This window comes from Sceloporus undulatus, chromosome 1 (genome assembly GCF_019175285.1).
Source record: "Sceloporus undulatus isolate JIND9_A2432 ecotype Alabama chromosome 1, SceUnd_v1.1, whole genome shotgun sequence".
Taxonomy (NCBI): Eukaryota; Metazoa; Chordata; class Lepidosauria; order Squamata; family Phrynosomatidae; genus Sceloporus; species Sceloporus undulatus.
Genome location: NC_056522.1, coordinates 54,524,802 through 54,552,042, shown reverse-complemented (window position 1 = coordinate 54,552,042; position 27,241 = coordinate 54,524,802). Strand labels below are relative to the sequence as shown.

General features: G+C 40.9%; 1 protein-coding gene across 2 annotated transcripts in view; it reads right to left on the bottom strand.

Moving 5' to 3' along the window:
* Positions 1-27,241, bottom strand: part of MDGA1 (MAM domain containing glycosylphosphatidylinositol anchor 1) — a 410,329-nt gene that overhangs the window by 130,473 nt on the left and 252,615 nt on the right. For both annotated transcript variants that reach the window (XM_042445010.1, XM_042445011.1), the window contains exons 9-10: positions 20,028-20,297; positions 14,838-14,983 (exon numbers count right to left, since the gene is read on the bottom strand). In XM_042445010.1, the coding sequence (XP_042300944.1) occupies positions 14,838-14,983; positions 20,028-20,297 (416 nt within the window). The remainder of the gene's footprint in view (positions 1-14,837; positions 14,984-20,027; positions 20,298-27,241) is intronic.

Sequence of the window (27,241 nt, the reverse complement as noted above, 5' to 3'; positions counted from 1 at the left end):
TGGGGTTGCCATGTCAGGGCTGAGATTTCAGGTCTCAAACTGGGGACTTTCACAATTAATTGTGATATCAGTTTGTGTGTGTGTGTGAGAGAGAGAGAGGGGGGGGGGGGGACCCTTGGTGATGTCACAGTCATGATGTTACAAGAGCTGCCTCTGGTGATGCATCAACCATAGTTACACAGAGGGCACAATTTAGATAAAAAAAACATCAAGTCTAACAAATGAGGTGTGTGTGCATGTGCATTTTTATAAACACAAATAACTTAAAGGCACAGAATGACATTTCTGAAGGCAGTGCTCTCACTCTGAGATTCTTCTTTCTTGCCCTGAAGATCAAAGGGAATGGGCTCCGAAATCCTGGAAGCCTATCCAACCATAAAGATGAATGAAAAAATGTATGATGTTTTGGTGGTGGTGGCATGTCCCACCATCATAACTCAACAAATCTTTTCAGTACTTTTTTTTTTTTTTGCTTTTTCCAGTTGCAGTCTCAAGCATCCTTATGTTCTCCCAGAAGAGAGGCATAGGGGGTGGGGGGTGGGGGGCAGGGGTGTAAATAAAAACCAAGATCATGAAGAGATGGTTTGTTCTCTTATCACAGAAGAGGGGGGGGGGAGGAATTCAAGTGCTATGTTACAAGCCTTTACAACATGAAATATGGATACATTTTGAGAAATGGAAAAGGGTTTCAATCAGAAGGAAAGGCCAGTACCCTGCTTTTGCCCTTATTGAGTACTAACTCATGCTGAGACATAAGGAGGACCGGAAATGCGATGGAACAAAAAGAGCAATAATAGGAACAGACAGAATTCACTGCTACTAATAAAAATTTACATGAATGTAGAAGGCAGTAGGAAAAGAGAGCCCTGAGTTTGCAAAAACAGAGCAGAGGTGTTGATGACAGGGTGACTTGGAGGTCTGTCTCTCATTGATAGGATTGCTGTAAGTCAAAACTGACTCAAGAGCAGATAAAAACAAAGAAAATATATTGCCTCCCTGCATTCCACCAAACAGTTCCCAAAACAATTCAACACCAGCACTTGAATACCCTTTGGATATTAATAGGCAGTTTTGAGAAACAGGCAGAAGTCAAGGTCTGCCTTATTTTGTCATTTGAATGACAGTCTATCAGACCTGATTTTCAAAGTGAAAGTATAACACATTTATGGTCTTCAAGAAGCAAATTAAAAAGCTTTGCAGTTTCAAACTTCACCACTATAAGGACATTTAAACAGGAGTTCCAGATAAAGCAATCCTGAACACACTTCTCATGGAGAAAACCAATTGAACACGTATTTCTGAGTAAACATGCATTGGACTGCACTGTACAGTTTTTGCATTTTGTTCTGGCACAGTTTCATCTCTCCACACAATTTATGTGGTAGGGTATTTTGTTTTTTTGTGTGCCTTCAAGTCATTTCCAGCTGATGGAAGCCCTATCATGGGGTTTTCTTGGCAAGATTTATTCATCCTTTGAGGCTGAGATAGTGTGAATCACCTAAGGTCTCCCAGTGGATTTCCATGGCTAAGCTGGGATTCAAAGTCTGGTCACCAGAGTTGTAGTCCCATGTTCTAGCTGCTACACCACACTGGTAGGATATAGGTGAGGGGAACTAGTTACCTTGTGAGGTAGATATTCTCCTTTTTACTGGCTTTTTGAAAGTCAATGGAGAATGGAGATGGGCACATCAGCATTGGAGTGGAAAAGTGCAAAGAACAATGGAAGTATGTAAGAAAAAGAGTAAAACAAAATCTTCCTACAAGAGATGAACTGGAAAACTGCTGTGTGATTCATCTGCAAAAGCTAACTTATCAGTGTATTTCCTCAGAGTTACATTCATGACATTTAGAAGCTCCTCAGAGTAGTAGCAAGACCTAGGAAAACACACTAATAAAAGAAAGGGGCCTGAACAGACAGGCCAAAATAAAGCTGTTTTGGGTCACTTTGGAGGTATGCTGTTTAAATGATGCATGCATCCTAAGAGGTCGGAAGCCGCACCAAAGCCACATTCCAGTCCTAAGGACTGGAGTGCAGCTTTGGCACAGCTTCTGGCCTCTCACGATACATGTGTCATTTAAACAGCATACATCCAAAGTGACCCGAAGCAGCTTTATTTTGGCCTGTCTGTTCGGGCCCAAAGACCCAGATGCACAGAGTTCACCTGTCCCTATTTTTATAGGTTGTTTTCTGGTATAATTACCCTTAGAATAAAATTGACAGCAAAAGGGGCTTCCACATTCTAGAATGGTTTCCTTCTTCCTGGAAACATTAGTGAGAATTGTACAAACCCTGCATGATTTGTCTTTGGTAGGCATAAGAAAAAATATTTGGTGGTACTTGTCATTGCAGTTAGCTGGGGCTGTGCAGATGCTGAACTATGTCCTGAATGAACTGGATGAAAGCCAATAAATTGAAGATGAATCCCAATAAATGGAAGTTCTGTGAATTAGTGGTCCAGGAACTGGATAAGCAACCTGCTCTGGCTGAAGAACCCGTACATAGTGTAAGAATATTTCTGGGTCCATCTCTTTTGCTAGAGACTTATGTGGACTCTGAGGCCTGCAGTAACTTTTCACTAGCTATGGTCTGCCAGCAACATGGATAACCTGGCCACAACCATTCATGTGCTGATAACTTCCTGACTAGACTATGTAGATCTGTTTGATGGTGATGGTGGTGATGATGATACTTTTCTTACCTGCCTCTCCCCAAGGCTCAAGGTGGGGTTTAGCAAAGATTAAAACACATCAAACCATTTTAATACATTAAGTTAAAACACATAAACATAGGACACATCAAAATAATCCAACATAAAATTAAAATATCCCAATTTAAAATCCATAGTTTTAAATTGACTGGGTAGGCCTACCAGAAGAGGTAAATCTTAAGACAGCATATTTAGTTGTTGAATCTCTCCCAGCAGGTCATGCCACAGTCTAGTGGCGAATGTTGAACATGTTCTCTTCATGACAATTGCCAGTTGTTACCCATGAAGCTGGGTGTCCCAGGAGGTCACCCATAAATTAATATCTTTTAAGGGGATTTTAATGGCTCTAACAAAATTATATTTTGGCTGGAGCAACGTTCAGTCTAGGATCAATGCTGTGTATATCAGTTCCAAATCACACAGAAATCCAGAGACAATTTTTCGGTTTTATTAATAAAATAATGAACACACACACTAGTATACACATGCTCAAGAATTAATGATGCAAAGGCACAAGAAGATGAAAAGCAGAGACCTTGCTAATGGTAATACAGTATCAGTTCTGAAGCATGGTTCCAATCAATGGGCATTCTGAACAGATGTGAAGTCGAAGGCCTTCACGGCCAGGATCCATGTGGTTTTTTCGGGCTATGTGGCCATGTGATGGAAGAATGTATTCCTGACATTTTGCCTGCATCTGTGGCTGGCATCTTCGGAGATGCCAGCCACAGATGTAGGCAAAATGTAAAATACATTCTTCCAGAACACAGCCACATAGGCCAAAAAATCCAAAAAAACTATGTGCAGAGCAGAGTTTACTCAGTAGCCACCTCAGCAAGTGGGGTGGCCAGTGTATAGAGGAGTCTAGTTGAATGAACATAGTATCTGCTTGGCTACAAACTAGACCAAATTGCTAGTGTCTAGGTAGTGATATATATATATATATATATATATACACACACACACACACACACACACACACACACTCAAAGTCATATCCCAGGGCAGTAATCTCAGAATGAATGGATTCCCTCATTGCTAAATAGTTTTCCCAGGAGAGAGGAATGGTCAAGAGATGAGGAAATGTTTGGACAACTGGCGTGAATATCTCAGACAAAGGAAACTTCTTCTACTGTAGAAGAGTCTGTTTATGCACAACCATCTTCTTTGGCCAGGATTCCATCATCGCCTTCCCTGGTCAAAGGAATTTTGCTGATGTCTTTGGATGATGTCATTCTGGGGGGTACTCTTGCTACCTCCCATGCTGCAGTCATCAGGATTTCCAAATATGGTATGGCCAAGGCCCCTCAGTGGGGTTGCCTTGCCAGGTCACCAATTTCAGCATCCTTTTTAAAAAATATTAAATTGATATCAAAATTGAGAGGTGTGACTTTGGGTAACACAGTTGAAGTCAAAGCCCCCCAGAGGACTTGAATATACATGGCAAATTATATAGGATAAGACGATCCTGTAGGTAACCTGGACCCAAACCATGAAGATGTGTTGGAAGCTGCAGCTAGTGAAAATACAACTGGACTGATGATACGAACATTTTAAAGAAACCACATGATTTTGAAGGAAGGGCATGTTTTATAGGAGTTGAACATGCTGATAATGGGTTTCTGGCATGAATTCAATACACTTGCAATGACATTTATAACTCCAAATGGCTTGGGACCTTAAAGCTGAAAGCATCCCCTCTCCTTACATAAGCCTGTCTGAACAATGAGGTCTGTTGGCTCAGACTTCCCCTACATCCCACCAGTAGGAGCAATACACTGTGTGAAGATATAAGAGGACTTCTCTGATGTAGTGTTGCAATTGTGGAATGCCTTTCCCTTGGTGGTATTGATGCTGGCTTGATTCCAGCACCAAGTTAAAAAAGAGGTTTTTATCAAAGTGTACATTATAATGATTTTGCTCAAATTTGTACAGGCATATGGCTTTAAATTGTTTTAAAGTGTTGTGGTTATTACACTGTTTGATGTTTTTTTTTTTCTTAAAGTACCCCTTTCTGTTTGAAATCTTTAAATAATTTAAACTTTTTAAAATTGATTTCATCTATATGTCACCCTGAGATTTTATGACACAGAGCAGGAAATAAATATTTTGATAAAATAAATACATAAATAAAATGTTTGGTTGTAGTTCTAGAACACTCTAGCCTACTCACTTGTGTGAACACTTTTCACAAGGTTATCAGTGACTTCTTCTATTACCAAATATGTTTATTAGTTACTTTTGAACCCAAAGGGTGCTCAACAATGGCTCCTTTTCATCCTGGAGAGAAGTGAACAGTGGGGTCCCACAGGGCTCTGTCCTGGGCCCAGTGTTATTCAACATCTTTATCAATGACTTTGATGACAGTATTGGGGGCATACTTATCAAATTTGCAGATGATACCAAATTAGGAGGAATAGCAAATACTCCATAGGACAGGATCAAACTTCAAAATGACCTGAATAGACTAGAAAGCTGGGCCAAAGCTAACAAAATGAAATTTAACAAGGAGAAATGTAACTGCACTTAGAGCGGAAAAATGAAATGCACAGATACAGGATGGGGGACACCTGGCTGAATGATACTACATGTGAAAGGGATCTAAGAGTCCAAATAGACCACAAGTTGAACATGAGTCAACAGTGCGATGTGGCAGCTAAAAAGGCCAATGCAATTTTAGGTTGCATGAATAAAAGTATAGTGTCTAGATCAAGGGAGGTAATAGTGCCACTCTATTCTGCTTTGGTCAGGCCCCACCTGGAATATTGTGTCCAGTTCTGGGCACCACAATTCAAAAAGGAATTTGAGAAACTGGAGAGTGTCCAAAGGAGGACGACTAAAATGGTGAAGGGTCTGGACACCATGCCCTATGAGGAATGACTTAGAGAGCTGGGGATGTTTAGCCTGGAGTAGAGAAGGTTAAAAGATGATATGATAGCCCTGTTTAAATATTTGAAGGGATGTCATATTGAGGAGGGAGAAAGCTTATTTTCTGCTGCTCCAGAGAACAGGACCTGGAACAATGGATGCAAGATACAGGAAAAGAGATTCCACCTCAACATTAGGAGGAACTTCCTGACAGTAAGGGCTGTTCGACAGTGGAACAAACTCCCTCGGAGTGTAGTGGAGTCTCCTTCCTTGGAGCTCTTTAAACAGAGGCTGGATGGCCATCTGTCGGGGATGCTTTGATTGAGAGTTCCTGCATGGCAGGGGGTTGGACTGGATGGCCCTTGTGGTCTCTTCCAACTCTACGATTCTATGATTCTATTATATTACCTAATATGGCACAAGTGACACATGACTTGAATTCTGAACTGCACAAATGTATTTTTGGAATTGCACATTTTCCTCCTGGAACTGCATATCTGAATCTGATAGTACTTTTTAAAAAGCTAGTGTGATACAAAGCAAATAACACAACCAAGCTGTTTTCTTCCAATGTATTGGTTCACTAGAGAACTTTAGAAAGTGTGAGACAGCTGCATTTTGTCATTATAAAGAGGTAGCTTCCAAATTCAGTTTAGAAATTCTTAAATATCTACAGTATCTGTCCTGGATTAGAACTCCTGTTTTACTAAACTGCAAATTTAAATTCCATTTCAACAGAAGAGCAAAGCTGAAGTACCACATTTCATTTGTCCAGAGTCCAACATCAAAGCTGCCCTACAATCTGCTTTTTATCTTCACACAGTGTTAGTTGGAAACTGCAATAGCGAATCTCAGCATATAGTAAAGCTACATTTTGACAAAGCGTCTTCATTATAAGAGACTCCCTTGTGTACTGTACTGCTAAAATTGTTGTTATTTGTTAAGTACCAATGATGTGCTCTGTGCTGTATGAGAAACCAATATAGAGACAGACCCTTCCCTGGAGAACAAGGCATCACAAAGAAAGGCATGGAGGATGATATTCTGTGTGACCCACAGAATAGAGGTGCTCAGATCTTTTAAAATTGTTCTGTCTTGTACATAAAGTAAATAATCTTTTACTTTCAACAATCAACCTAACCTATTAACTGTTACAGCTTGGCCCAGCTCCATGAAAAGCACTTATCTTAAAATCTACGTCTTTGCACATCACTTTAGTGAAGTGTGCATTATCCATGATAAAGAAGTAAAACAACAATAAAACCTATAAGATTTTATTCCAGTTCTATAAGATTACAGTTTTAAAATCCTATGTGTAGGATTATGTAGTCTCATGCTATCAACTTCAAGGTTAAACAAATTGGAGATCAGAACAGACTAGCAACCCAAATTTAAACCTCACTAGCATTATGTTGCCTAGTGTACCTGCTGTTTCTTTTGACTATCGGTACACAATCCCAAGTCCTATGTTGCTGAACTCATACGTACATTGCATGTATGCCTGGGCTGTGAAATATTTTGATTATTTTATTTTTGTCGTAGTTATGTTTATACCTATAATGGGAGAAAATTGCTGCTGGGGATATGTTATATGGGAGGGAGTGAACAGGCAGGTGCAGCTCCATCAGGCCTTGCCTGAAGAAGAAGAGCCCTCCGTCCAGTCCGTCTCCCTCATTCCCTTTCCCACCACCATTCCCTTCTCCTTTTGTGTCGTGTCTTTTAGATTGTAAGCCTGAGGGCAGGGAACCGTCTAATTACAAATAATAATTGTAAGCTACTCTGATAGCCTTTAGGGCTGAATACCATTAATAATAATAATAATAATAATAATAATAATAATAATAATAATAATAATGGTGCTTCGGACTGTGAACAGCCTTCAGCCTTCCAGGTTCAAAATGTGCACCAAATCCTGGTTTCAAGCATACCAATATGATGTTAGTCAATAATCAAATCAAATAAATGAATTAATATTTTACTAAAATTCTAAGGATGTCAATAACCATATCATAATAAAACTGAAATAAAATTCCTTATAAACAGAAGAGTCACAGTGAACCTAAGTTTAAATGTCCAAATGCAGAAAAGCACAATTGATAATAATTTAGAGAATGTCTGTGCATGTCTCTCTGTCTTTGATAGATATAACTTATCAGGACATTATTTTTATTTTCTCTGAAAATGTACACACAATTTTTTTTTTACCACTGTGGCATAACCATAATAGAAACATGCACATACTCATAATATTTTTCATTGGGACACTGTAAATGATGCCTCAAAATGTGACAAAGTATTTTTGTTTGTTGTCCAAGTTGCAGTGCTGATTTTCAAGTTAAAATTCCAAACGGGTCCTATTATGTGGAACACAACAAGTAGCAATAATAACTCATCAAGAAGTTGTGGCAGAACCTCTAAATATGAAAAAGCAGTTTTAGTTGCCACTCAAGTGATAATGTCCAGTATCTAGGCACAAAAACAAAAGTCCAAACAGAGGTACCATACCAAAACTGGGCTACTATATCTAATCAGGACAATGTGGTAGACACTTTAAAATCTGATCATATGTTATTTTTATTGTTCCCCAAGTTGCAGTGACCTTTCAAGTCAAAATTCTTAAAAAAAAAAAAAAAGGGGGGGGGGGGACGCTTCCTAGAAGCAAAAAAGGCAGTCTGCCTTAACTCATCAGAGTATATTTTACAGGGGTTCTCTAAGGCAGTGCTGTTAAGATTCCTCCAGAAGGAAAAGAAGGCAGGAAAACAGAATGCCCAAAATCCTGGATCCAGAGACATTTCTCACATAGGTAACATAAAAACATCTCCTGCCCAACTCCTCAAAAGCCCTACCTTTTCTCTGCTACAGCACCTAACCACAACCATGTTGTGGGTGGCAGAGAGTGCAGGAGCAGCAGGGGATGTCTAGCTATTTTCTATGCACTGGATGCACAGAAATGACATAATCCTCAAGGACCTTAAGAGCATGCTAGTTGTTGTTTACCCACAACAGGAAAACAGCTGGGTGCATCTCTGCCTCTTCCCTCCTCTTCATTGGAGTAGGGGGCTGAACCCAAGAAAAGGTGGTGGTGAGTATGTTGATGGTTGTGTTGTTGGTACGAAATTCAAAGAATCAGAGATTTGGAAGAGACTGCAAGGGTCATCCAGTCCAAGCCCTTGCCATGCAGGAATACACAATCAAAGCACTTCTAACAGATGACCATCCAGCCTCTGTTTAAAAACCTCCAAAAAAGGAGACTCCACCACTCTCCAAGATAATGCATTCTACTGTTGAACAGCTCTTAAGGTCAGGAAGTTCTTCCTAACATTGAAGTGGGATCTCTTTTCTTGTAGTTTGAATCCACTGCTCTGTGTCCTAGTTTCTGGAGCAGCAAAAAACAAGCTTGCTGCATCTTCAGTATGACATCCATTCAAATATTTGAACATGACAATAATATCACCACCTAACCATCTCTTCTCCAGGCTAAACATACCCATCTCCCTAAGTCTCTCCTCATAAGGCATGGCTTCCAGACCTTTCACCATTTTGGTCACCCTCCTCTGAACAAACTCCAGCTTGTCAATATCCCTCTTAAACTGTGGTGCTCAAAACTCAACACAGTATTCCTGGTGAAGCCTGACCAAAGTAGAATACAGTGGAACTATTACTTCCCTTGATCTAGACTACACTCCTATTTTTGAAGCCTAGGATCATATTGGTGGTTTTAGTTGCTGCATTCCACTGTTGACTCATGTTCAGCTTGTGGTCTACTAAGGTAGCTAGATCCCCTTTGTATGTACTGTTGTCAATTAAGGTATCACCCATCCTATATCTGTGCATTTCATTTTTTTCTGCCTAAGTGTAGTACCTAACATTTTTCCCTGTTGGAATTCATTTTGTTAGTTTTCTAATCTGGTGAGGTCATTTTGAATTTTGACCCTGTCTTTTGGGATATTAGCTATGCCTCCCAATTTGCCATTGTCTGGAAATTTGATAAGGATGCCCTCTATTTCAGCATCTGAGTAACTGATAAAGATGTTGAATAGCACTGGCCCAGGAAAGAACCTTGTAGCATCCTGCAGCACCCTGCTAGTCACTTATTTTCTAGGATGAAGAAGTGCAACCTCTGCAACAAGCAGATAAGTGAGTGACAATGAGGTTAAAGAATGGGAAACTGTTAGAGCTTGCTGAGATACTGCTTGTAAGATTCCTGTGGTAAAAAAGGGGTGGGCATATCTTGAAGTACTAGATATCAGCACTTGGTACAATTCAGCTAGAATATTGGAGAGGACTCTCTGAGACACTTCTGCTAAGCTTTTTGAAGCAGAAAAAAGGGTGGGAAAGTATGAAATGACTACAAGATACTGCTGATTTAAAAAGGGTAGGAAAACAGGAGACTGCTCTCTGAATTGCTGCTTTGTAGGGTTCCTGAAGTATAAAGGGGGACCAGGAAAAGAAGAGGCTCCCTGGATCATTTTTGGGGTACTAGTTATGCACCAAGGCAGCACTGGGACTCTTCAAGTAGTGTACAATATATGAATCCAATAGTTTAACATAATCATAATAAAATTACTATTACACTTATATGTTGGTCCAAGGTTCAAATAAGAAATTAAAAGTTAAATTTCCATGAACAAAAATGAGGTCTTAATTTAAGGCAAAAGATGAAATTTATTCTTTCCTGGTTTGGCTTGAATCAAGGAAGAGTGTGATTAGAATACAACTAGGTCCACAGTACATTTAAGCTAATGTAAAATATATGAATCCAACAGTTAAAAAACATCTTAATAAAATGACTATAACTTTCCTTAGGAAATGTTAGAATAAGAATTTAGAAACTAAACTACGGCCTGATTTAGACGGGCCTAAAGTGCGCCCTCGTCACATGCCAGGGGTTGGCCGAGGGTGCACCACCTATACATGCCTCACCCCTAGAACGTGACAAGGGTGTCAAAATGGCGGCACTGCACACACGGGCGCTACCATTTTGACGTGATGGACGCCTAGCGTCCGCACGTCCCAGTGTCACTGTGACACCACGGGTACGCCAATGGTGCACTGCGGCATCACAATGGCGCCGCAGAAAGAATCCATTTTTTGCAAGTACTTTTTGCTGCACAAGGGAGCCACCCGGTTTGTCCGCTACGGCTCCCTCACGCAGCAAAACAAGGCGTGGATAGACCGCCCTTTTTGTGCTGTCTGTATCCCACCCCAATTATGAGAATGAGCTTCTTAATTTAAGGCAAAGATCAAAATATGTTCTCCCCTAGTTTAGCCAGAAACAAGGCTGAATGTCATCACAGTTTAGCTATATTTAAATCTAGGCTCAAAGATCAGACCCCACAAATATTAAATACACTAATTACCCCAAACAGGCTGCAACTAGGCTGCATAATTGGAAAAAGAAACAGCAGAATTGGAATATACAATATCCACAAACTCCAGTCCATCGACAGTGGGTTGAACAGAGAAATTCTTGGCCAGTTTATCACATTTCCTTTCTGGTTCCCAGCCAGCATCACAATATGTTCCAATACCTCTTCGCACCATACATATACTCACTTTGGCTTTAGGCAATATCTTTCCTCTTGCCTTTGTCCCCCAGTGAACATACAGTAGTTAAAACTGAACTTGTCATCTCATCACCATACCCAGAAGTTTCAAAACAAACAAACAAACAGCTTCATTTATATACCGCTTCATACTGAACTAACAGTGTCAAGTGGCTTACAATTGCCCCCCCAACAAGTTGAGTACTCATTTTAGTGACCTTGGAAGGATGCAAGCTTGAGTTGAGCCCTTCTGCTGGTATTGAACTTGCAACCTTATGGTTTTGAGTGAGTGGCTGCAGTACAGGCATTTAACCACTGCGTCACCAGGGCTCTTTTTATCACTAGTCATACATACAACCAACTCATTCATAGCTATAAAGGTCTGTTCCTAAGCACTTTACTTCTGATGGAGCAGACTTAAGTCTATGAAAAGTTATGCTACCAACTTCATTCTCTCAGTCTCAAAGGTGCTACAAAATCGCTTAGTAGGCTGTAACTGGCTTGGTGCTTATTTTTGAGAGTCTGGAACAGGATATGCTCCAAAGCTGGAAAACAATTCTAGCATTCGTTTCTAGAATTAGTTTCCTTTGTAAAGAATCTTCTTGTTCAACAGCAAAGCCATAGGAACAAGGTGCCAAGCACAATAATCCATATACCCTTTCACACTACATAATTATTGCACCATGACCCCACTTTACCGGCTATGGCTGCATCCTATGGTGCCTTGGGTTTTGTAGTTTGCTTAGAACTAGAGTTCTTTGGTTGTTTTAACTACCCCTCGCCCCCATTGCCAACCTTGAGAATCCATAACATATTGCCATGACAGTTAGAATGGAATTATAGGCCCTGGACAGACAGGCCCTTTGCGACATCATGGCGATGTGCTAGGGTTGCCTCGGGGCGGCACGTGCACATGCCCTGCAACCCTAGCACGTGATGAGGATGTTGCAGCTGCAAAGCACCATCTACACGATGCACACAGCTATGACATCGCAGCAGTGCAGCATTCAAACAGCCCCGTGCAGCTGTGACTCCATCGTTCCATCTCTGGTGGTTTGCAGCATCGCAACTGTGCCACAAAAAGGAGCTGGTTCTGGGTGCTACTTGCTTGCTGCGCAGCAGCGTCACACAATTTGGTTGCTGCCTCTTTTTGGCGCTCTGTACCGCACCATAGTGCTATAATTGTGTAGTGTGAAAGGGATCCAGGTATGTTTCACAGAGAAAAACTCAGTTCCTGGCCACCAGGAAGTATATGGTGTGAAGGCATATATTCTCCTTTCAAGAGCATCTTAGGGTAGCATGAGGGGCTCTTTTTTAAAAGCTAGTGAACCCTAAGTGCCACCTGAACACAGATCTAAAAAGAATGATATGGTAAGTATGTTTGCATAATTGGTCCAGTCACAGAATGTCCTGACATACCCTTGAGGCTTCCTTCAATGGATATGAGAAAGAGAGAAGTTTTGCAAACTTGTTTCTTCCCCTGAAATTTCCCATGCCACCTCCTACTCTGTTTTGGAGGGAAATGATATAGGACTTCTAATTTATCAGTTTTTAATTTATTTTAATTGGATTTAATTAGACTAGTATTCTACAGAGAGAAGAAACAGTTCTCTTCCTAAGAGCACAGTTTCATAATTTTGGGACATGCATGCTGAAAAATAAGTCTTGCTGAAAAGTTTCAATTTTGATATTGCTGATGAATTCCAAACATGAATGCCTAATCCAGGGGTGGGCAAACAGCAGCCCTAGACTGCATGTGATCCTCCAGGTTCCAATTTGTACTTCCTGAAGCCCTGAAAGCCACCAACTCCCCCCCCCCCCTGCTTTTTATAAAAAGGTCATCTTTTTGGTGCCCATGGACATTTCATAGCAGTTTTAGTCCCACAACCCTCCCCCTCCATGCCTCATAATGTAACATCCCCCCATCACTTCTGATGTGTTATGTGCACCAATGAAGCCTGATGGAAGTCTTGGGGATGAAAAATAGCCCCTGCCTGCTCCACAGTTACCCACTCCTGCTACAAACAAAAGAGGAAATTTGAAGACAGCAAGCAGGTAACAGGAAAAAAAAAAAAGAGTCATAGGTCACAATGTATGTGGCAGTTGTAAACAAGAGAGTTATGATGGACTATGAGAGAAGTGAACAAGAAGTAAGTTAGCAGTAGGTCAGTTTCAAAGTGGTATCACAGCTAAAAGAAGTTTTTCTGGAAAAACCTGGTGAAGAACTTGCTGTCATCAAACTGACACCCCTTCCTCCATTGTCCTTGAAAAGGAAAATAGAAACAAAGCAACAAACTCACCATTATTTAGATTAACGTGATGTTATTGTTGGCACTGGAAGTGGAGTTAAAAATCTTTAAAAATCATTATTCAGTAAGTAATATTGTCCAGTAAGTGTCTGACTTTTGAAACATCAGGCATGATTATAGGTATGATTTGAAGAGACTGCCCATTGGCTGCACCCGTTGGTGGCTATACTTTGTATATTTACTATATCTTGGTGTATCTGTAATATTTTTCATCCCATTCTCTTCATCCTTCCTTTGTTCTTAGTTTTCTAAGTAAATGCATTTTTAAATTAAATCACAAGTTGTTTGTACTTCACTTTCTCAGAGGATGTGCTGACAATTCATGAATGGAAGGACACAGCATTGGAAATAACTCCAAATCCCTGTTCTCATCACAGTTTTTGTATTTTTGCAAGGACTATCCTGATGAAAAAAAGGCAGTAAGCTAGACTGGAAGCATTACCATTGTAAGGAAACAGAAACAAATTCCTGACATCTGCAAAATCTTGTTAGTTTCCATCTGTTTTCTAGTCAGAAGGGATGACCAGGCTGCCTTTTGTTGCAAATATAAAATCCAGTTTACAAAATAATGTACAAAACCCATTGCACAAGGCACGTAAACCCAGTTTTACCCAAATTAATCCCACTGGTTTATATGACTAGGAAACAGCTTAAATCCACAAACGTTAATTGAAGTGAAGAAATTAAAGCTGAGGGCTTTGGGGTTCCTGGTTCTGTATCTGTTTCACAACTCCATATTCTTAATAAACATACAAATCCTTCTATAAATGGTAGAAAATATCTTGGCATATCTAGCACCATTTTTCCTGCTAACTGTATCCTTTATGATTGCCATGCCAAGTAGTTCTTTTGTTCCATACCTTTCTCCAACTGAGTTTAATAATATTCCAGTATTATTATGACAACTTGATGAAATATTTCTGCATCATCAACAGGCTATGACTTCCCCCCTCAGTACTGGCCAGAAGAGCTTTCCAATTTATGACCCTTATTTGTTAAAAGTGAAAAGTCTGAAATTCCACTCATCTGAATTGTTGGTTTATATAAAATCGACAATACCTACTAATGACTACAGCCTTTCATTCCTATTACAGCCTTGTTCAGAAAGCTGAGCATGATAATTCCAAGGGGAGGCTTTCTTTGCTCTCAATCATTTACAACATCAGACTTTAAAATGAGGGCCAGACCATGCAACTGGTTCCTTAGCTCTTTAAGATGGCAAAAGAAGGGCCATGCTCTCAGTTCTGGCCTGTTTTGCAAATAGCAGCTCCCATCCTCCTAGGGGAGGTTGATGTGATTTCAGTTTAAATAGAATACGTATAAACATTTCATTTTTAACACAGCAGTCTCATAGTCCGAAGGCTGTATTCTGGGACTTAAGGTACTGAGCAGAGTGTTGGTCTTACCTGACGAACATCTAGACGGTAGCTAAGAATGGGATCAACAGCACCAGGCTCCTTCTGTGTCCACTGTAAGATATAAGAGTAGTTCTTGGATTGCTTCCTGGTGGGGTTAGGGGTATCATAGTAAAACTCTGGGTTGTAAGCTTTACCTGAGAAGTAAAAAGTCAGGAGATTGGGGTAAGAAGGGAAGGGAAAATAGAAGGAATCGTGTTACAAAATGAGTTGCCCACAACCAATCAAATATTCCACAACATCACATATGTTGATGTATAGAGATCATATTGAGTACAAAGCTAGGAAAAGTGACTTTTTGGGTACCTAACTCCCAGAATCTTGGGAGTCCAAATAAAAACAGACAAACAAACAAACAAACAAAACACCTTCTCCAACCCCTGCTGAGTCTCTCCCCCCCCCCACCTGCTTTTGTAAACATTTGAATCACTGTAATTCATGTTATTGCCTTCAGATTTCTAGTAAACTCTGGCACTGTTGACAAAGAAATCCAGACAGCCTAACAAAACAATATCAAATTGCTCAGTACCAAGCCTGAAGCTCTGAAGTTGGGATTATATCCAGATCAACAACTGAAGCAACTTCAGTCTTTCTTCTATTTGTCTCTTCTTCTGTTCGTAATAGTGACAGACGAGGAAATTGTAGTACCTAATCATAAGAAATTTGCCTGGGATGTACTACTCATTTTAGCTTAGTATTTTAATTTCTTTAAGAAACTTGCAGCTAAGAACTTTAGTTGGGAAAACAAACAGCTGGAAAAGAAGAAAGATGCTTCAATGAAGAGGAACACAAAAGTGGTGCTTCTTGTTGCTGAAGGAAAGATACTTTCCTTGCAATTTCCACATCCATATACTTTTCTCGGTGCACAAGTAAAACTCAGAAGTTGGCTGATTTTAAAATGAGGGCTGATTTAAAAACTTTCTTATGCGACAGAGGAACTTACAAGTAGTGGCTTATTGGGAGATTTGGGGAACTACAGTACAACCCCTGCCCCAAACAACCTGTTTCAAGGCCTGTCCACTGTATGTTTCTCACACTGTACCATTTGGGGAGAGATGCATCTCTATAAACATAGGGGGAGATGCAGTGGCGAAACTTTGGAACGCTAAAGATAGAATGGACTCCCCAGTGTCTATCTCATCTTGAAACATATTGATCTTCATTTCCAATGTAATGAAGTGCTTATTAGGATACAAATAGTGGCACCTAGGAGGTTATCAAACGGAGGCTTACAGTCATTAAAACATTGCTAAATCGTCCCTAAAGCAAGATGGTGTGATCACCAGTCGCACTTGTCCCCCGTGATTAAATCGTCATCCCCTCACCTCTCTCGTCTTTAAAGCATTCACAGAGCAGTCATTTCTCCAATAACAGTAACTTTGTTATTGGAGAAATGATGCTTTAATGATGGGAGAGGCAAGGGGATGTCCGCATGACAATTTAATCATGGGGACAAACACGACTGGCAATCACAACATTGCACTTTAAGGACAATTTAGCAATGTTTTAATGACGTTAAGCCTCCATGTGATAAACTTCCTAGCCTTTATTTAAAGTATGAATCTACTTATATAAGTAGATATATCTATAGAATCTATACAGTAACTAATTTATAATCCAAAGCTTTAACCAGAATTGCTCCTCTTGCCTATTGGATTCTGGAATGTCTCATGCACTTGTGGCCAATCTTCAGCACAGGTGCCATAATTCATTATTATTATTATTATTATTATTATTATTATTATTATATTTTCTTATATCCCACTTTTCTCCCAGTATAGGGATTCGAGGCAGTGATTCACATAAGTAACATGCATTCACACAATTCACACAAGTAACATGCATTTCTGGTGCTCTTAGACAGAAGGGCCTGTAAGCCAAACACATATTATTGGCTCCATGTCCAGAGTTACATAGCTGCCTGTTCTTCAGCTCAACAGCAGAGTGGCAAAATCACTTTGCTATTTATGCAGCTGCATCTACTCAACAGATTGCATTTCAGGGACACGTACCATTTGGACCTGATTTATGGCTCACCTTCCAAAAAAGATTTGCCACCACTGTTCTAGTGTAATAAGAACTATCTAAATGCATGGCTCCTTTTGTATGGTCTATTGGGTTAAAAATATACTTTTAAAAAAATCACCAAAAGCATGTACCTAGAATATGTCTCTATATACATGAAATTCAGTACTATTATTTAAAAAGCAAGTAGAATCTTGCACTCATAATGTAAGAGATGGAATACACAGGTCTAATGCTGTTTTTAAATGTGCGCATTTGTCTATATATAGGCAGATATACATGTCTCTGAAGACAGCGACTAAATATGACAAAATATTTAGACTGGAAGATAACAGTCATGTTTGCACATCATGAATCACAAATTCTTTAGAGCCAGCACTACTGTGAACAAGCCAGTGTGTTGGTGCATGCTGCTCAGTCGTTCCTGCTTGGCTTTTCTTGCAAGCAGGAGTACCTAAAGAAACAACAGTGCTTCCAATCCATGGTTTTAATATGCAAAGAAGTCTGACTTGTGTTTCTCCAGACAAGCCAGAGTCATAAACCATGGATGGAAGTATAGTTTATTTAGCCACTTTTGCTTTCAAGAAGGGTCAGATGAGAGTGGTTGGGCAACATACATCAGCATAATACTTGATATTGGTAATCCATTATTTTGGGAACACCTGCTTACTGTTATATGTGAACACTATGATGTGATATAACTAATGGAATGAAATGCATAGCTATAGGAGGGGGGGACAGCTGGCTTAACAAGACTACATGTGAATTGCATCTAGGAGTCCTAGGAGACCTCAAGTTGAACATGAGTCAACACTGTGATGCAGCAGCTAAAAAGGTCAATGTGATGCTAGGCCGCATCAACAAAAGTATAGTGTCTAGATCAAGGGAAATAATAGTGCTCTATTTTGCTTTGGTTAGGCCTCACCTGGAATATTGTGTCCAGTTCTGGGCACCACAATTCAAAAAGGATGTTGAGAAGCTGGAGCATGTCAAAAGGAGGGCAACTAAAATGGTGAAGGGCCTGGAAACCATGCCCTATGAGGAGAGACCTAGGGAGATGGGAATGTTTAGTCTGGAGAAGAGAAGGTTAAGATGTGGTATGATAGCCCTGTTAATGTATTTGAAGGGGTGTCATATTGAAGATGGGGGCAAGCTTGTTTTCTGCTGCTCCAGAAATAGGAACAATGGATTCAAGTTACAGAAAAAGGGATTCTACCTAAATATTAGGAGCAAATTTCTGACAGTAAGACCTGTTCAACAGTGGAACAGACTCCCTTGGAGTGTGGTGGCATCTCATTTGGAGGTTTTTAAACAGAGGCTGGATGGCTATTAGTTGGGGATGCCTTGATTGTATGTTTCTGCATGGTAGGAGGTTGGACTGGCTGGCCCTTGTGATTTTTTCCAACTTTATGATTCTATGAATATATTAAAGTAGCTGTCCTCACCAAATGCCTTCTAGATATGTTGGACTACAGTTCCTACCATCCTTTGTCATCACAGCCAATTACATTGCTGACTAGGATTATGGATATTGTACTCCAACACATCTGGGTATTCTGGGTTGGGAAGGTCTGGACCTTTTGTCAACTGAATAGGAGTGAATTTTCAGTTTATAAAATGTCTGAAAAGTTGCAGAAACTGTCTATAAAAGCAAAGGAGGAAGCAGAAACAAACAAACAAAACATCAAATCACTTGTAAGAACTGTGAATAATGGAATTCAGTAACTTCAGACTGTGTAGATTAAAAGGATTTTAATCCTTATTGTAAGGATAATCTGAATAAATATGCTCAGGAAAGTTTGAATTTAGTAATTCTAACTTGATGTGGAGTTTGTAGTTGGTTATGCTAAAAACTGCTTATTATGTAAGGTTCAAGTGCAAACAATGGAAACAGACATAGCTGCATAGTTTCTGTTCCAAGCCATAATTTTCAATAATGAAGGCAACATCTGACCAAACAGAACCTATTCATGAAGAACCTTCAGTTTTAGAAAATGAAGAGGGCACTGTTCCTAAAGCACTTGGAAAAAATAAATCAGCAAGAACAGATGCCTCAAGCTATGGAAGCAGAGAAAGCCAGCATGGTGTAGTGGTTTGAGCACTGGATTAGAACTGGAGACCGGGGTTCGATTCCCTGCTTGATCATGGAAATTCATTGGGTGACCTTGGGCAAGTCAATATTCTCAGCCCTAGAAAACTTTGTAATGGGTTTGTCTTAGGGTTGCCATTGGTTGGAAACAACCTGAAGACACACAAAAACAACTTGGAGGCAGAATCTATTTAAATTCTAACAAAAAAATCTTCCAACAAATATGGAAAACAAAATAATAGCCAAATGATTAGAAATGTTCAGTATGCATTCCAATTCCTCCCCAAAAGGAATGTTTCTGTAGTGAAATATTTCCATTAGCAGACTTCATAAGTTTAATTCTCTTCTCTTTTGCCAGGAGGTATACAGTAAAAAGCCACAACAACCATGCAACCAGGAAAAAAACAACAGCATCAATACAGCCCACTAGCATTCCTCTCTCAAATGCCAGTCTTTTCCATGCTACCTCATATGACTCCAATTACAAGCCCCAACCATTCTTCTCTTCTATAATTAAATGGAAATGATTCAATGTTTATTTTTATTAACTTAGAATGGTAATATTGATGTTTACTTCTGAGACCGCATTTCTTATTATTTTTATTGACTTAATTTTTTGTGTATGCCAGAGATTCAGAGCCACCTTGGAGACTAATTGTTGCTTATTCAACTTGTATTGACTGTAAAGTCAAGTTATATAACAAATTTAGAAATAAAATCAAAACAGACAATAAAAATTATCTGGCACAATATCAATTTCTTTAAATTAATTGATTCCCAAGATGGAAGATACCATCTCCAGTGATTTCACAAAAAGGTACATTGGGTCCCTATCATTTTCTTCCTGTTCACTTAAGTCTTTTTGCAGCTACCTGGGGACATGGGGGGGGGGAATCAGATGATTGAGAAAAACTGTCCCTTTTCCAACTGCAGGAGATTCCTGTGGACAGAGTTCCACTCATTAATACTCTGGGTCTAACATTATTAGTTTACCAATTATTACCTAGCCAAATAATCCTTGGAAAAGAAAACAGAGCAAGAAAAAGTAAGATTTTTGAAGGACTTACCAGATACCTGGAAGAGGCAAGTTGCCACCCCAACATCATTGGAGATACTACATTCATAGCTGCCACTGGTCTCCCGGCTCACACTGTCCACCTTATACTCAGAGTAGTCCTGCTGCTCTGTTGGAGGAACTGCAAGCAGACTCCCATTAAATCGCCAGACAGCTGTAGCAACTTTCATTGGGCTTCCCTTTAACATGGTGCAGCGAAGGGTGACACTGCGTCCCACAGCTTGGCGAATATCCTGGAATACTGGCTCCACCACTGGAGGGACTAAAAGACAAAACAAACATACCCCAAATTAAATTAAACTAAAACCATAAACCAAAAAGCAGAATCCCCTGCTGGTGCCACAATAACTATATTTATGATTTTTACTAATAGCCTATACTATACTGAGCCTTCAAGGCATGTTAAAGCCATCCCACTGTGATGGACTTATTGTTATCCACCAACAAAGGGCACACAGCTTATGTAATAAGTTCAGAATAGGAGTGGTAACTGTGTACCCTTCCAAGCCTCCATTGTGGCCCTCAGAGCCCCACCATTGCAGAAAATATCATTTCAACCTAAACATGGATAATTGTGCCCCCCAGATACCTCTGTCCTACCTTTCCATTCCAACAGAGTCCTTAAGCCACCTTTATAACATATGACAAATTAGGGTTTTTTTTTGTGTGTGGCTTTTTCAGGCTGTGGCCATGTTCTAAGAGTTTATTCGTGACATTTTGCCAGTATCTGTGGCTGGCATCTTCAGAGAAAGCTGACATGGAAGAGACCTGGGTACACACACACACATTGTGTGACCCTGGGTAGGGAGGAGAGATCTCCACGTTAATCTGTATATTGTTCTATTGCTGATGGCAGGGCCTCAGGGTGGGAGGATATGCAAAAGAGGGTTAGTGTGTGCTAATTGGTGATCACTGTCTGCTGGGAAAGCCCCTGACCCTGATTGGTTTCTCATTTGCATTTGCTGAGTCCTGATTTTGCTATTTTTCAGGACTGATAGCCAAACTTTTTTTCACTTTAAGGGTTTCTTCTTTCATGTTGAAGTTGTCCAGGTGTTTCTGGATTTCAATGGCTTCCCTGTGTATTCTGACCTGATAGTTGTTGGAATGGTCCAGAATTTTGGTGTTTTCAAATAGTTTTACATTCAGAGATTCCAAAAACAACATGGTACATTGGGCTCTGTAATATCTATATCTGTCCTGCTCATGTTGAAATGTAATATATTTAGCTGTCCCACTGAAGTTAAAATTCCTAGTCCCCTATTGTTGGTTTATTTTTGTTGCTGTGTGCCTTCAAGTTGTTTCCAACTTATGGCAACTCTAAGATGAACCTATCATGGGGTTTTCTTGGCAAGTTTCTTCAGAGGGGTTTGCCACTGGCATTCTCTGAGGCTGAGAGAGTGTGACTTGCCTAAGGTCATCCAGAGGGATTCCATGGCTGAGCCAGGATTCACGCCTTGGTGTCCAGTCATAGTCCAATGGTCAAACTACTATGCTATCCTGGCTCTATTTTTGATATTCTTCAGTTAATTCACAAATATTAAGTTGGAACAAATTCTTCTAATGTGCCTGAAAACCCCATTTAACTGATTGGTTTTGTATTTCTGGCATGTCCTGAAATAGTATCAGACAACTTGCTGGCCTTGACGTTAGAAATGTGCAAAGTATACATTGACAATGCAGACAACAACTCTAGTGATAGAGCTTTGGTGAATGTAAAATCCCAGCTCTGAAAGGGTATCAGATTGAGATGTACAAGCAATTATATATGCTAGCCTCTTTCTTAGCTTTGCATGTGATTATTTGGTATAGGTAGAAATCTTTATGGTACATTTTTCCTTGATTTAAAACACGTATTTGTTTTTGTAAAATGAATGGAAAGAATATTGGTTATACAGACATATAATCTTCATTTTCCAATAGCAAGTTCATTAGTTTATTTAACAGAAAAATACTGAAAAGAAAATAAGTCCAGTATGTATTTTATATAAATATTGGGAACATGTTGATTTCCTCTGGCAAGAAGCATGAACTGAATGTCATACTTTCTAGATATTCAGTCTCATGGTTCTGTCACTGGAGTAAAATGAGTTATAGCTACTCCATAATGAAGTGTGTGTGTTACACCCTGCATTGACATGGTCAGCTCATTAGAAATTGCATTCAACAAACAACAGGTGCCTTTGCTGGAGGCTCTCTCTCCACAAAGATATTAATCAAAAGAAATGAAAAACTAAGAATCGATTGCATCCTTAAAACCTGCTTTGGACTCTTTATAGATGAGTCACTTTTGAGGGAGTTGACCTTCAGGCTCTTATTCCTAGTATATGACTCATTAGCATCATTAATTGAGTCAGCAAAATAAAAGGCTGGCTAAACAAATGCACTCCCTGCTCACTTCAATAGGTTTGGAGTGGAGCAATCCTTCCAGATTAGAGTTTAGGTAAAGGATAATCTCAGATGGACTAGCAGAAAGGGCAAAGGAGCCTACCTCAGTGCTCTCTAGAGTAGTGGGTCCCAACCTCTGGTCCTCTATTTGTTTTAGATCAGCTCCCTAAAGCCCTAATCAATATTACCAGTGGTCAAGCAGAAGTGCAAGCAGATGTCCAAAACATCAGGAAGAACAAAGGCTGGAGAGCTTGTTCTATTTTTCTGGCTGTGGCATCACGTGGGAACATTATCACTTGAGCAGGGGGGGAGGAATGCCCTATCCTCCCCTGTGGCTTTAACAGCAACTTGAAATGGAGAAATCAACAGGTTAAATATTAACATCTACTAATTTCTTCAGAAAAAACTCTTCTGAAAAACACAGTAACATGAGATAGTAAAAAAAAAAGTTGGCAGTCCTTTAATCATCACTGGTCTAGAGAATGGTACATTTAAAGCATTTGTAAGTAACAAAAAGTGATTCAGCCTTATGGTGTATACCACTCATTGGACATACTCTCCCCTTTCATCCATTTGCTGGTTGGGAAATATGGTTAGTGATCTCTTTCTGCATGAAACTTGGTGACTAATACTAGCAGACTGTAGACAGATAATTTCAGGATATTTTTTGTTTCTTTTATTTTTCTAGACACCATGAATGTTTACTTTAATATGTTCAAAGTTTTTGTGCAACACAGTATTCTCTGTGTGCGTTGTTTGTGCCCTAAGACTTAGGCACGGTACAGACCACCCCAAAGGGGTGGCCTGCCAGCACCCTATTTCCTTCTGGAGGGAAGCTGCAGCCACCAAACTGCGCGGCTTCCCTCTGGAGTAAAAAGAACCCGGTATTTCTGGGTTCTTTTTATGGTGCCGGAGTGCGCCACTGGCACACTCGCAACGTAAGAGATGTGCGGTGCCATGCAGACGCTGCGCAGTGCTTATGTTGCAATAGCAGTACCAGTGTACACGGAACACTTCCATTACTACATCCCCAGTCCCTACTAGGGTTAGGGACCATGCAGTTGGTGTGCAGTCCCTAACCCTAGTATCGCTGCCGCCACGCTACAAAGTGCCCATTTGTATCGGCCCTTAGATAATCTAACATGTGTGCAATGTAGACAGACACTAGAAAAAAATGTTTATAAGAAACAGAAGAGAACACACTAAACAACACAAAGTTGGAATCAAATCCAAACCGCACCTTAAAAACGATTGAAAACTAATACAATTACTATTAAAATAACCCCGAGGGACCAACTCATTAAAATAACCTTGAGAGACCAACCCATTATCCCTTCAGAAGAAATAACAAATATAAAGTCACATTGAATGGGACTAGATCAAGAAAGAAGAATAGAAGGTAGGTTCTGGTAAGATGAAAGAAGAGAGGCAAATGCTATAGCAGGTAACTACCATCAAGCTCCGACAGAGCTCTTTCAAAAACTGTTCTCTTGCTAACAGAAAACTAACAAAAGAATTCCTCCCCCAAGTACTGTGATTTTGAGAGTGCTGCTGAGATTTCTGCCCTATATTAAGAAGGTGGAGCTGTCAATGAACTTGATCCAGCTCCCCACTGTCTAGCCCAGGGGTCGGCAACCTCCGGCCCGCGGGCCGGATCTGGCCCACGGGCTCCTTTCCGCCGACCCCCGGCCCCTCCCGCCGCTGAAATCGCCGCTGATTTCGGCGGCTTCAGCCTCCATTTTGCCCTTCAAAATGGCGGCGAAGTCTCATGCAACCAAAAAGGTCGCGCGAGATTTCGCTGCCATTTTGAAGGGAAAAATGGCGGCGCCCATTACAAGGCCCGCTGCGGCCTCTGGAGCCCCGAAACGGGGCTCCAGCAGCCGCAACAGGTCTCTGGGAGGCCCGCTGCATCCTCCGGAGCCTCGAAACGGGGCTCCAGCAGCCGCAACGGGCCTCTGGGAGGCCCGTTGCCTTCGCTGGGGCCCTCCGTAAGGGCGCCTGCGATGGCAGCGGGCCCCTGGGAGGCCAGTTGCTTTCACCGGGGTCCTCCAGGAGGGCTCCAACGGCGGCAGCGGGCCCCTGGGAGGCCCGCTGCCGTCGCAGGGTCCCTCCAAGAGGGTTCCAGCGGCCGCAGGGGGCCGCTGGGAGGCCAGTTGCCGTACCAGGGGCCCTCCAGGAGCGCTCCGATGGCAGCAGCGGGGCCCTGGCGTCAGGGGCCAGCAAAGACGGGGAGGCCTCCAGCGCTGCCGGTCCCCGCCAGCTCTTTCCTGGCCTCTGACAGGGCCTGGGGCCCCGTCAGGGGCCGGCAAAGAGGAGGTGGCATGGCCCTTGGGGGTGGAAGCTCCGCCCCTGGGGGTGGAAGCTCCGCCCCCGGCATGCGGCTCCACCCCCAGCTTCGGCCCCCCGGCTTCGGTCTAGCCCCAGCAAATTTGTGTCCTTTCAAGATGATGCTCTTCTTTCATGATGAGGAAATGACTTCACTTTTGAGAATTTAGACAGAAGAAATCGTCAAATATGACAACCTTCCTTATTGATATTGGTAGGTTCTGAGAAGTAGCACCTAACAGAAGTCACATAAAACTTCAGCCTGCTTGTTGTGTGACACTCACAAACAATGTCTGCAGATTGTACTGTTGTACTGGTAGAATGAAATTCAGAGACAAAACCCAGCACGTGAGTCTTGCACTGTTCATGTGTCAATGATTCTTCTTGTTTGTCTTCCCAAGTTTCAGAATTAAATTGCAAAAGCAGCAAATGTGGTGAGTGGTTTTATGAAAGGGGTGAAGAGGCCAGAGTATCAGCCAACATTCAGCAAGCCATACTCCTTCCTCAGACTTCTTAAGATTCAGCTGCTTCAAAAACAGAGGGCAAAGCAGTTTGCCTAGGCAGCAAAAATTTTTTGCTGTAACACAAACCGTAATAATTCACCTGCTCTTCAAAAACAAATCGAATGATGAACTAAACTCATGTGTGTCCTACTCTGTCTTGCCCAGGCTCCCCCCCCAAGGGCCTTGTGAGAATTCATGCATCACCCTTGCAAGATCAGGTCCTAGAGTTTTGTGACAGTAAACAAACACACACACTAGATCTATTTCAGGAAAATAAATGTGGAACATGTGGCAAAGAGGGCAAAAGGCAAGCCAACAAGGGCAGGAATTGTCAAATGTAAGACATGTATCATTGTGCCTTGAATAACCTTTCACTTCCTCACTTTTACAAGATTAGCAACTTCTGGATTTATTCTTCAACAGAGATGACGCTCTGAAACATAAGGGTCACTGGAGCATGACCAAGTTCCAAAACCCATTTGAAAATCTATTTCTACTTTTGCTTCGGGGAAAGGAGAAGCTTTGCTTTCCAGCAAGCAAACAAATTCCTTCTGAAAGCTTTGGTGAGCTATATCAACACCAGGCAAAACTGCCTGCCAATGCCTTTGGAAACGATGCTGGGGTCCAGCTCCTCCATCTGAGGTGTGGCCAGTGGTTACCAGACAGTGGTTTTTCTTGATGGTAACCCCCTAGTTGTGGATTGTCCTCCCCAGAAATGTCCACCTGACATTAGGAAAATACCTTTTTCATTTTTCTGAGCTTCTCAGGTACAATTTCAAACCTGAGGGCTGTTTTTTTAATGATATTTTATGGTTCTGTGGCTTTTAGTTTATAGTATCATCTAAATTTACATTGTTTTACTCTTTATTCAAAACCATCTTGGGAATATGGATGAAATGTGATATAAAATGCCTAAAAATCAAAACAATAATATTGGGGGGAAAAGCTTTTTGTTTGAATGGCCATCTCTCAGGATTACCTTAGGTTTGTATTCCTGCACAGCAGGGGACTGGACTAAATGGATCTTCCAATCCCTTTTATCTCTATGGTTCAAAATACACTGCAAAAACAATCTACTTTTAGACTAATTTAACTGCCTTGGTCCAATGCTAGGGAATTCTGGGAACTCTAGTTTTGTGAGATTTTTAGCCTTCTCTGTCAGAGTGCTGTGATGCCACAACAAACTACAAATCCCAGGATTGTCTAGCACTGAGCCAGTTAAAGGGGTCTGAAACTAGACTGATTCTGCAGTGTGTTTTGGACCTATATTTCTAGTGTTTGCAAATTTATTTCTGCCTCCTAAATTTCTGAAATTATAAGTTCAACAGGTTGCATTCCAGATCCAGTTAGTTAAAACAGCTCTCAATAGGTGTAGGTACATGAGGAGCTGGGAAACCTTTGTTCTCCAGGTATTTTACATGAGAACGTCTACAACTTTCTTGTAATTTGGGTTCAAATAAAAAGAAAAGATATTCTGCTTAAACATCAGGAAGAACATCTTTATTGCAAGAACTGTTCAGCAGTGGAATAAACTGCTTCAGGGTGTGAGTGAGTGAGTGAGTGAGTGAGTGAGTGAGTGAGTGAGTGAGTGAGTATGTGTATACTCTCCTTCTTTGGAGATCTTTAAACAGAGATTGGATGGGCATATTCCAAGAGTGCTGTGGTTGTATATTTCTGCACGACAGGAAGTTGGACTACATGGCTTTTGTGGCCCCCTCAAACTCTACCATGCTATGAATCTATAAATTAGTTTTTGTGGGTTTTTCCGGCTATGTTGCCATGTTCTAGAAGAGTTTCTTCCTGTTTCTCTGAAAATGCCAGCCACAGATGCTGGTGAAACATCAGGAAGAAACTCTTCTAGAACATGGCCACATAGCCTGAAAAACCCACAAAAATCTATGGATGCTGGCCATGAAAGCCTTCGACTTCAAATCTATAAATACTTTATCATTGCTCACACTTCTGGGAGTCCAATTCCAAAACATCAGTAGGA